The sequence below is a fragment of the Nymphaea colorata genome, chromosome 13 (genome assembly GCF_008831285.2).
Source record: "Nymphaea colorata isolate Beijing-Zhang1983 chromosome 13, ASM883128v2, whole genome shotgun sequence".
NCBI classification, from domain to species: Eukaryota; Viridiplantae; Streptophyta; class Magnoliopsida; order Nymphaeales; family Nymphaeaceae; genus Nymphaea; species Nymphaea colorata.
In genome coordinates, this window is record NC_045150.1 from 17,722,300 (window position 1) to 17,734,224 (window position 11,925).

General features: G+C 37.6%; 1 protein-coding gene across 1 annotated transcript; it reads left to right on the forward strand.

Annotated features, from left to right (window-relative positions):
• Window positions 1-4,319: 4,319 nt before the first annotated feature.
• On the forward strand, window positions 4,320-11,625 carry LOC116266619 (probable aquaporin NIP-type). Its single transcript, XM_031647902.2, has 5 exons — window positions 4,320-4,751; window positions 8,228-8,449; window positions 8,718-8,915; window positions 9,731-9,792; window positions 11,257-11,625. Exons 1-5 carry the CDS (start codon window positions 4,623-4,625, stop codon window positions 11,465-11,467), a joined length of 822 nt encoding a protein of 273 aa, XP_031503762.1. The 5' UTR covers window positions 4,320-4,622; the 3' UTR covers window positions 11,468-11,625.
• The last annotated feature ends 300 nt before the right edge of the window (window positions 11,626-11,925 follow it).

The window sequence follows — 11,925 nt, forward strand, 5'->3', positions numbered from 1 at the left end:
GAAAAACCAACCTCTAAACAGATTCGAAAGCAAGGTTTGGAATATACGGAAAAAATAGAGTAAGAAAGAAGAGCCAGTGAATCCCCTTCACTTATTGCATCTCATGTCTTTACATTGTCCACGACCTGTATGTGTGAGAGAGAAGGGAAAGCGAGAACCTGAAGGATAGTCGATGGTGAGGAGGAGAAGATAAAGTAGAAACCAGTGATCTATAGAGGAGCATAACTAAGATGAAGATGCCTTCCAATAGAAAATAAAATAGGAGGACTGTTTACTACGAAATGAAAAGATACCATGGTTTGTCCTTCTTTAAATGAGTCCAACAGCAGCTAACAACCACTGCCCACTGGTAAAATGGAGAGAAAAAGGACAGAGCATTAGGGAACTCAAAACAGAAAAAGGTCAAAGATACATGAAGCACCAAAACATGATGGCATCAATGAAGGAGATAATGTCATCTCCAGTACGAAGGTTGGGAAAGTAGAAGAAAAATTTCAAGTGCTCACTGATAAATCCTCTCCATGATCATCAAGTGGAAGAAAAATTTTGAGGGCACAGAGCAGTCACATGTCATTCCTTTCCATGGTCGTTCGGAAAAAAAAATTTTCAAGTGGTTCCTTATCTCCACGATCATCAGAGGGAATTTTTTTTTTTTTTTTAGCACAGATCTTTCCAATCGTTCATGTTCTCCAGAATCATCTGATAGAATGAATACCCTTCTTTAAATCACATGAAAGGAAAAAGGTTCACGGGGTTGTGCAAGGGTAAAAGCCCTTGCAAGGAAGGGTGTTCGTGTTGGACCCTGGAGTGACGAGGTCACGGGTGTGTTTTTTTAACATCGTTCCATGTCGATCCGTGGGTTACTCCCGATGCCGGAGGTCAAGAAAAAACTAATATAGGTTTTAGTTAAATCCAAGATGAGGAGCTGCGGAGGAGGTGAATAACTGAAATGGCATGAATAGTTAAATCAGAGTACAGAGAAATCGGAAAAACAAAGTGTAATCAACCTTAAAAACGTATACAACTCGAGACAAATTGAACATTGACTAGAACATGGATTACATATATAAGAGAAAAACAGCACGAATTGAACATTGACTAGAACCCGGATTACAGATAAGAGAAAAACAGCACAAATACTTACTGTTTAGAGTAGAATCCTCAATCCAGCAAGAAAGTGGCTGGTGGTAGGTTTCTCTCCAAAATTTTTGCAATAAAATCAATAAAAATAAAAAACTTAAGACTATCAGTAAAAGTGAAAAATAATGGCCTCCAGAGGTTATAAGTTATAACCGGACACCGTTGTTGTGCAGTCCTCGGCCGATAGTCGGTGACGGCAACACCATCAGAGGGAAAATGCAGCACATTGATACATATATATATATATATATATATATATATAAACTCACCAATGACATACTCAGATCCTCAATCGAGATGCCGGAGGATTGGGCATGTGCACCGTGCAGTCACTGGTAGTTAAGTGTGCATCCTGATCCACTTCGCACTCATCCAAGATATACAAGCTATCCTTCAATCTATCCATTCTAAGCTAATCATACTCCTTCATTGACGGTCCTTTAGTTCATAAAAATTCTCATTAAACATTAAACCATAATTTGAATTCTCACAAAGATTGGAGACTGAAAGGATGTTAATGATAATGTCTAGTACAGGAAGGGATGTTTTTCAAGGTAATGGCTAAAGATATGCAAACTTCTCCAACATGGGATACTTTAATTTTGGTTCTAAACGTACACAAGTTGATAGGTGGGTGGTTCATGTATGTTTAAAAGGAGATTAATGATATGGTGAGTTGCACCAGTATCAAGAATCCATGGCTGGTTGGAGCTTATGCATGAAATGGTGGAGGGAAGTTTACATGAAATATTCACTTTGGGTTCAATGGCGCCTTGCTCAAGATTCTCCATGAATTCAAGAAATTTTTGAAACAATTGTGTATTTTCCCATTGATAGAAGAGGACCCTCCTACATTAGCCTTCATCGATGCACTAGAAAAAAAACAAAACTTGTTTGGGAAACCAACAATGAAATAACATTTATCTTTGGTGTCTCCTAATTTGCCACAAAGTTCACATTTGAGCCCATGTCTTGCGATCTTCTCCTTTACTTGAAAATTTTTATTCCCTTGTTGAGTTTGAACAGTGAAAAAAACGCCTTTTTCTTTAATTTGGACAAGAATCAGCTCTCTGTCTTTCTTCTTGAACAAGAAGGGAATAGCATTTTCGCAATGGTGAGAACTGGATCCACACATAATTAAGATCTCACCTTAGATTGCAGCATAGCTATCATTCAGGCTGTTCAAGAACTGAATAAGTGTTCTTGCTGTCAAAGATCCATATCAGCTTACATAGATCTACATGAACAACTGGGAACATTAATATATAATGCTGGCAAGTCTCACAATCCTTTCAACTTAATACAATATGCTGAATTAGAAGATTGTGGTTGTTTGTAGCTTACGATTTGACATTGTATTTGATACACACATGGCTCATTTGATTGACAGAACCTAAAGTGAAAATCATTCCATGCATCTTCAGATGTCTTATCATACAAAAAAACTAGTCAATAAGTCCTTGTGAATGGAATTAAGGATCCAGGATTAAACTAGATTATGGAATTGCTTGCATGTGTTCAAGGAACTTGGGCTAGCAGGTTTTTCAATTGGTGCCACGAGTCCACAAAACTGAGCTTATTTTTCATGTTCAGTGCCACAATCATAGATTTTCATCGCATCATGTGGTTATTATCCATCAACATGGGAAACAAGAGTCGTACCAGGTCCAAATCCTTCGATCTGTTCCTCATAGCTTCTCTCTGCTGGTTGTGTCGGGGTCAGGTGTAAATGTATTGCACCATCAGCTTTGTACTATTCTCTACCCCATGAGGACCAAGACATAGTGCGCATGGCTGGAATCAAACTAGCAACGCTTTTTTTGTTTTTTTCACACTACCAGCCTGACATGCTACATTATTCTCCTTCAGGCTGGTCTTCGTGTACTTTGCATTTGCCAGAGTTTGACTTGATAATTGGTTCTTTCATGGCCATCCACTCATTCCATGCATCTGGCAGCTGATATGATAGAAAGAAGGGAAAAGTTATCATGCTTTTTAGCTCTTAAGTCCTAGTTCTAAGTGACAATAAAATTTATTCCAATCTTTTCAACGTCCTACATTTCAATTTTAAACGGATCAATAAAATGCTCTTACACTCCATCTTTTCAATTTTCCGTTCCATGTGAGGACGAGAAACCAATCTGAGATACCAAACCCTTTTAGCTAGCTATGCTGTTCAGGCAGTAAATTAGTCCTACATATGGGGCAGATTCAGATACATGGCTTCTTCATTTTGGCCACTGGCAAAGCCAGAATTTGGGCTAGAGGGACACTAGTTCCATAACTTTAGTACTATTAGGGGCACCTATATATATATAAACAATCACATATATCAAAGCATTAATGTGAAAACAAGCATACTTTGTGAGGCTGGTATGCGCAACTACTCACACAAGCCACCATGTGGCTCCGCCACTGATCCTTTTGGCCCATTCCTCTGATTATGAGCCAGAAATTAAGACTGCATGTATAATTGTTCAGGGTCCACTAGTTTGCAAGTTGCAACCCTCCTTAGACCTTGACAGAGGAATCTGGCTCTACAAGCAAGGAAGACCTCACTAAGACAAGGGAAGTGAAGGACTTGGATTTGAAGTGGATGCACCGTATATCAGATGTTTTCACATATTCATATTGGAATTCGGTTTCAAATGGTTTTAAAACTCACAACCTGAATCCGGTTTGACATTCGCATCTTCAGTCCAATTCAACGTCGACTTTTAGATATACAACTGAATCTGAACCGCATTATGATATGTCAAGAACCAGCTTCCAAAATGTATGAATGTGAGATATATGATATTCATTAAAAAGAAATACAAATTCAAAACCAAATCCGAAACCAATCAGATATTTATTTTAAAACAAATTCAAATCCAATTGGTTATTTACTTAAAACATAGCCCAAATCCGATTGGATGCCAGCTCCTTAAACTGAACCCAATCCAATTTTTTTAGTGGAAACAAACTTCTTTCCAAATACAAATTTCTAGCTAAAAGCAATTCACTTGCATGTCTTATCCAAATCTGATTCACTGACATCCCTCCCGGGAGTCCCGGGTCCCAACTTGGATGCATACTCATGATTTGGGCCCACCCACCCAATTGGCAAAATTAAGATGTTTAGGGTTTTCAGCTCTCAAGGTGCAGGGAGATGACTTGTGGACTCTGCAACTCTGTCAGCCACCTAACCTTAACCAATTTCAGTTGGACTAATCCTCCTCTCTATTCCGATCAGATGCAGCGTGGATTTTAAGTGCTATGAAATGGATTAGGATGAAAGTCCGGGTTTTCAGGATCTAACGCTCCAGCTGCATGCTATTTAACGTCGATCCAGAGAAAGGGGCCAAGAATCTTGCTATTCTCTTTCTCTTCATCCCCGTCGGCATCTATCAGCAACTTGGTGATTAACGCCTCTGCTGGTAATTTGATCTCATTAGCCACCAAAAGGGAGAAAGAGGAGTAGAAGACGATCGACTTCGGCCATGTCCATCAGAAAAGAAGACTGCATTGAAGAAGATGCAACGAAGCTGGAAGAGGGTTGCAGCAGAGTTCAAGCGCAGCACAATTCTCCACAGAAGGATTGCTGCCCATCGGTCATGTTCATACAGAAGGTGAGTTGGCTGCCTTGGATTAATTTCTTTGTGACATCGCTTGCTGCTTTTATCAATTAGCGGCTTATGAATCTGCTATTAGAGATGGGATCCCTTTCTCTTACCCTCGGAACCAAAAACGGAAAAAGTTTCTTTCTTTATATGTCAAAAATATCTATCACTACGATACCCTAAGGAATTGCAGCAATGGAGGAAGGCTGTAAGTGTGACCCATTAAGTATTGCCAGCCATAGTTCAAATTCCACAAGCACAGTCACGTGTTGTCCATGTGGAAGACGAAGACCCATCAGACCTATATCGTCATATATCCATCTGTGTTCCTCCTAAATCTTGTTATTCTTCTCGATCGTAAATCTTCTGCTTCTTAATTTGAGTGATCATAATCATCTTGGAAGATTTGATTGGCGTACTGGGAAGAAACATTAGTCGACTTTCTCCTTACATCACCTCAAAGATAAGTGTAACGAAAGATCAGGAAATAGAATATTCTGTACAATATTTTCCAGGTTGTTAAGCGAACATGGAACTCGATCGGTTTATCGTCTTGACAGATACTTCAAACTGGTGGGCGTTTGCTATGGACCTTGTCGTGATGTTCGACACTGCTGTCAAAATTTTAAACTGAAACGATTCAGGGAACCCAATAGGTTATGCGAATTATTTTATATATTTAAATACATAAATGAACATAATATAAAGAGGAGGAAAGAGAGGGAGCCTGGATTTCCATATATATATATATATATACATGAGAGAGAGAGAGAGAGAGAGAGAGAGAGAGGCACGCTGCCAATTTAATCTTCGATGGATGATTGAGAGAAAAAAAATGTGAATTAATATTAAATACCAAAAATATCCATCAAGTTTTTCTTCTTGCTTCTTTTAACTACCTACCATGTTAGATTAGATAGCTTTGGTTGGATGATTTAGTGACTTTAAAAAACCAGACCATTGAATTTATATATATATATATATATATGAAAGAGAGAGAGAGAGAGATAAAATATAAAAAATAACGAGATAAATAACGTATTCCAAACTTGTATTCAGCTGTCCAATTTACTGTCTCAGATCAGATCCGCATTCCAGAATTGAATTCAGCTGTCTCAGATCTTACCCATTTGTAACATCGCCTCTATGAAAGATTGATTTCCCGCAGATCTCGCATGGACGTGGTCGGATTAATGCTGATCAGTGTGGGAATCAATCAACTAATCAAGTTGCAGATAAGATGAAACCAATCATACTTATCGAAGTGAGGTAAATAAAATTGAAATTTAGTTATTGCGAAACCTTATTAGTTATGAGGAATGAATTCACTAGACGTGGAAATAGTAATGTATGAAACGGTTTTTCTCCATAGATAAAGTGGACACATAGATTTAGCTGGACGCTATCCTTCTTGGTTTTGGATTTTAGATAATATTAATTACATATAAATTTAAAATTGTTATTGTATGAAACTAATTGAGAAGAGTAGAAGGGTACAAGACTATGTGCTTGTGTGGGCAGTTTCCTGAATGGACTTATATTTTTGTAATACATATTAGTTCCTCTTCATATACAGTTTAGTATTCTATATATTGGTGCTGCTTAAATTTAAGATTTTCTAAATTTCTGGCTCAGCCATCTTTTCACTTAAATATGCCAAATTAGTCCTTGAGATTAAGTTTTGTCTATAACACTTACTTTTCTAATAATGTAGTTAATTAAGCACCATTAGCAAAGGTGAATGGGATTAACTAAAAAATAGAAATACAAACATTCTCAAATGACAGACATCTTTAACTGACACAGAACCATAATAAACTTCTAACATAATAAATAATACAAAATAATGGATTTTTTTAAAATGCACTTGTTTATAGCCTTAATAATACAAAAGACTATCAAGTAAGCTGTCAAATCTCGTGAATTGGCACCACCTAGTAAAATCTTCTCTTGCTAAACGGGTCAAAATCCTAATTTTGGAATAATAATATACCCGTTTTGTCCGTAATGGTGCCACTAAGAAGTATCACTGCGGGTAACCTTTTTAGACCGGCTTGACTCAGACTGTGTACTTTTCTCGGCTTTAGTTGTTGTCCTGCGATATTATATTATATTATATTACTGATTTTTTTTGTTTAAGTGTTTTTTCTAAAGTTTTTTGTGAAATTATTTAGTAAATTACCATTTAAAAAAAATATGGCAGCATCTGCTATTCCTTCAAAGAGAAGGTTCAAGAGAATATCAAATCTTTTGATCGGATTCCTTTTTGGCATCATGATGATGACGAGCCCCTTAGAAAGAGACCCGATCATCTTGTTGAGTGGTGACCGAGTTTGAGTAACCTTACACCCTTTTGTGGAGAAGATTTTTTATCCTCAATTGGAAAGAATGGGTCTCGTGCTAATTTGAGCTATTTTGAGGAAGCATCGGCTCTCTGCCAAGCAGAGGACTTTCCTACTCACCCGGAAATGTTCTTCTTGGACTTGACTTGTTCAAATAAGAAATGAACATTTGACTTGTTCAAGTTACTAAAAGTTAAGTGTGCCCGTGGGTACACCGGGAAGTCATTGGTTTTTCCTAACCACATTAAACTGTGTGCATTTACATATATGTGTAAATTTTTAATTTTTTTTTTTTTTTTAGATAGGGCCAGACTCCATACCTTGGTTCTGCCTCTGCTCTAAAGTGCAAGAAAATGATATCATTCCCAACAGTCTAATTTATAATCTTCTTTACGCCACCACTATAACACACCGCCAACACCCAAGCATGTGTCTTTCTAACCAAGTAAATCTTTGTGTTTGTGTATGTTTGCTACTTTTCTTCTTCTTAAAGTGGAGAGTGCAAGAAAACATCGTTCATAACCGTCTCTTGCATTGGTAGCCACCACTACAAGATGTTGAAGATCTTTGGCCTTGCCGAACCATGTAAATATTTGTGTACTTGTAATGCTTGTTTCCTTTTTTTTCTTCTCAATCTCAAGAATAGTGTAATAAGACGTCATTCTTGAGCATCTTTTGCCTTGGTAACCACCATTATAAAACACACAAATTATCAGCCACAAATTAAGTCGCATGGGTATAGGTATAGGTATAATTCGGACTTACAAGTACGGAATTGGTAATTTTAAAAAATAGAGGGAGATGAATACAATACGATATATATATATATATATATGTGTGTGTGTGTGTGCACGCAAAATAGTAAGAAAATCAAAATAACAGCGACATTCAAATAAACAAGTAAGATAAACAAATACGTTGTATAGTAATGAACAGTAACTCTAAAACACAGAATGAAATCTGAATTAAAAAAATTTAAGTCAAGTAAATTAAGTAGTTGGATCAACTTTGAGATAAAAAAACACTCATGTGTGTGTTCAAGTACTCACTTTTTGATACAGTCTAGCGATATGTGTACGTCGACCTTGCAAAGTGCCTGACCTAGGCCACATAACATGCAGTTTTTCTGAATGCACATTGCAGATGATCGCGGAGGTATTCGGGACGTACTGTGTGATCTTCAGCGGGTGTGGATCGGTGGTTGTGAATGACATATATGGGAAGGTGACGTTCCCTGGCGTGTGCATCACATGGGGCCTCATCGTCATGGTGATGGTGTACTCGGTGGGACACATCTCGGGCGCCCACTTCAACCCTGCCGTCACCCTTGCCTTTGCCATCTTCAGGCGCTTCCCTTGGAAGCAGGTCAGTCGTTTCTTTCGTCACCGAGTCTGCCGGACTCGGACCATTCAGTACTAGGGGTGGACATGGACCTCAAAAATGTTCTTATTTTTATATTGATATCTTTTAGGTAATATTTTTTATTTTCATACTAAAGCACCTTAAAAATTTAAAATTTAATATCTAGTGTCCTTTAGCAAGACCTTTTAGCTCCACCCGTATTCACAAAAAAATCTTGACTCCACCCTCTCTTTCTGTCTCTCTCCATAACTGTTCTGTGTGTTTGAGGCAGGTGCCAGCTTATGTGGTAGCCCAGCTCCTGGGCTCCGTCATGGCCAGTGGGACACTACATTTGTTGTTTGACGTGAAGCCTTCGGACTACTTTGGAACGGCACCAGCCGGCACTACTGTTCAGTCCTTTGCCATTGAGATCATCATCTCCTTCATCTTAATGTTCGTCATCTCCGGCGTAGCAACCGATACGCGAGCAGTAAGTACTACCAATTATATACATATTGCACGTAAGTTCATGAGCTATACATCAAGTCTTTATATATATATATATATATATATATATATGTGGGGTATGTGATGAGTTATGAATTGAATAGTACATAAAATGATAGCTAGTCAAATAAAGACATTAACAGATTAGATTTGAATCAGATGTATCCTATCGTTTGTATATCAGACTTGTCGGATGTTTACATATTCATGTCAATTTGAATCCGAATTTTACAATTTACAATCTGAATTTGATGTGGGTCCAACCTTTTGTCGTCACGCCCGAATCCCACTTCTAAATAAAGTGATGTGCAGCAGAATCCAAACCACTTTATGATATGTAAAAACTGAATCCTCGTGGCTTCTTCTAGTAGGCCTTTGAAAACGTTGTCTTAACTTGGTGTTAACGCCACAACCACTTGGCAAGAAAGTTGGAAGTTGAACGTACTCAGTTGTTGACAAGGGTTAACAACTTGTTTGTCAGTTTTCTAGGAAAAATCAGATGAAAACTTCAGCAAATATTTACAAATAGGAGGGCGAAGAATTTTTAAATGAAGATAAATAATTTAAATTAAGTTTAATTTGATTTTACGATGATATCAATTTAAAAAAAAGAAGAACGAAGAAAAATTACAAAAAAATGATAAATATTTTTTAAATTATTTTCTTTAAAAAGAAAATGCTTTTCTTTCTTACTTTTTCCGTTTTCTCAAAATTTTCGTTAATTTTGCGGCTATGAGGGAGATCATATGCAATAGAAGAGGTCATGTTCTTAGCTGTTTCCCTTTCTTCATGTGGCAGATCGGTGAATTAGCAGGGATTGCGGTAGGAGCTACCATATTGCTAAACGTGCTGGTTGCAGGGTACTCTCTCTCTCTCTTTACTGTTCTGTTTCCTACCATTTTATAATGCGGCAAATTCAGATCTGACCATGTTAACTTCAGTTCTCAGATAATGTCGGTGTTGGCCGAAGTTTGTGCTAGTTTATAAGCTTGGTTAATTCTGCTCTAGACTTATAACGTTTTTTGGGTACGTGGACCTGGGATCAGGCCTGATCCAGGTTTGGATCATAATCTGATGCCTGCTGCTTATCGGTCGGGCCAGGGCAGGGCCGGTTAATTTTGACAACTGAGCCAGGTCCAATATTTTTAGTCAAACTGGACTTGGGGACTGCTGGTTTAATTTGTTCAGGCATATATTATTGTCCTGAGCCCACCCTGACCCAGCTAGCCGCATATCTAGCCGGTACCTGACTCAAACCTGCATTCTTAGTCCTTTTTTGCTACCTAAATATAGATGTGCATGACTGGACACACCTGGTGATTTGGGAATAATTCTGGGTGAGGGAGAGGGAAGTCCATTGCTCAGGTGAGAAGCGGAAACCTCCCTCATTTCTTTTGGCCGGAGGGTCTAGAGATGCATTGAGAATGAGTAAACTTACTGTTATTCCCTTCAACTCGATAGTAGTATCTGCCACCCTTTGCAGCATTGGGGATTGACACCGCATCAATCAAACTTATAATGACTCTCAATGGCCTACACCTAACCAGTTATGTTGTGCCCCTTAGGGCTGATTTGGGAAAGAATTTTCCCATCTTTCAAAAAAGAAGAACAGGCACATCAAATACGCCATTTCTTGTAACCTCTTCTTACTTTTAAATGATTGATTCCATTTTTGTAGCCCCTAAGTCTGACGCTAAGTTTTAATGGCATTCAGTTAACAATTTTCTTATTAAGTTTAAGATGGCTCTTAAACATAAGGATGTCAATGGATCTGATTCAGGTCAGACAGATCATTTATCATATCTGATTTATTGGATGTTCATACCTTCAGATTTGAATACCAATGAAGAAAAGTCTAAACAATATATGAATCTAACTTTTAAATTCACAGTTCAAATGCAATCTAGATCCAACTGAATCTGAATCCAGCTTCTAAATAAACAACCAAATCTCAAATCCATTATGATTTGTTAAGAACTTACATTCAGAATGACTGAATTTTGGATGTGGGGACTTTTATTTGAATCTGTATCTGAATCGGATCAAGTATTTATTTAAAAGTTAAAACCCAATTCAAATATGGATTTGATTAGATGCCATTCTTAGATCTGAACCCAATCTGATTTCTTAATCAGATGTTAAACTATTTTCCATATTCTGAAGCAGTTTGGTTGAATATCGGATCCAAGTCCTATTCCATTGATATCCACACGATCCTCTCCATCATTGCATCAATCACCCCCTAAACTTCCCTCTATATAACTAAATTTACTTGGTGAATGATTCGTATCGGTCTAATTTTTTATTTTTTATTTTGTAAACAGGCCCATATCTGGAGCTTCAATGAACCCCGCCAGAAGCCTGGGGCCTGCAATTGTTATGGGTCACTATGATGGCTTATGGGTTTACATTATTGGTCCTCCACTGGGAACAGTACTTGGCGCCTTTGCCTATAACCTTATTAGGTTTACGGACAAGCCATTGCGAGAAATTACAAAGAGCAGTTCTTTTTTGAAGAGCATCTCAAGGAATTAGGGTGCACAGTAGTTACAGATCTTTTCTTTCTCCTAAAAATATAGAAGAAAAAAAATGCATTTCTTTATGTCTGCGTTAGTTCATAGCTTGTGTTAGACAACCAAACTCCTGTATTCAATGAACTGATTACCATTTTATGTTAATAATTTCACTATGAATTAAACATCTCTTGCTTACATCTCCACTCTATGAAAATACTCACTCACAAGAGAAATTTTCTCATCAAATATTACTAAATAAGGTTGACCTAGTCACACTACAAGAGATCAAACTTTTACTGACAGGCAAAAGATAACCCGTCAGTAAAAGTTTGATTTCACAAACAAGTCGTCGATGATGACAACAAAGGAAGTATTTACCGATGAACGGACAAGGTTGTCAAAAATGCTTCGTGTGGTAAAGACTAAACTTGTACTGATGGCTGAAAGGGCCTTCAGTATTAGGTTGAAGCACTGACA

Bases quoted from the DNA above. Each gene is read 5' to 3' on its own strand.
- LOC116266619 (XM_031647902.2), top strand. From the start codon at position 4,623: ATGTCCATCAGAAAAGAAGACTGCATTGAAGAAGATGCAACGAAGCTG. The intron at 8,916-9,730 runs GTAAGTACTACC...TTCATGTGGCAG, and splicing joins TAGCAACCGATACGCGAGCA to ATCGGTGAATTAGCAGGGAT. The intron at 9,793-11,256 runs GTACTCTCTCTC...TTTTGTAAACAG, and splicing joins CTAAACGTGCTGGTTGCAGG to GCCCATATCTGGAGCTTCAA.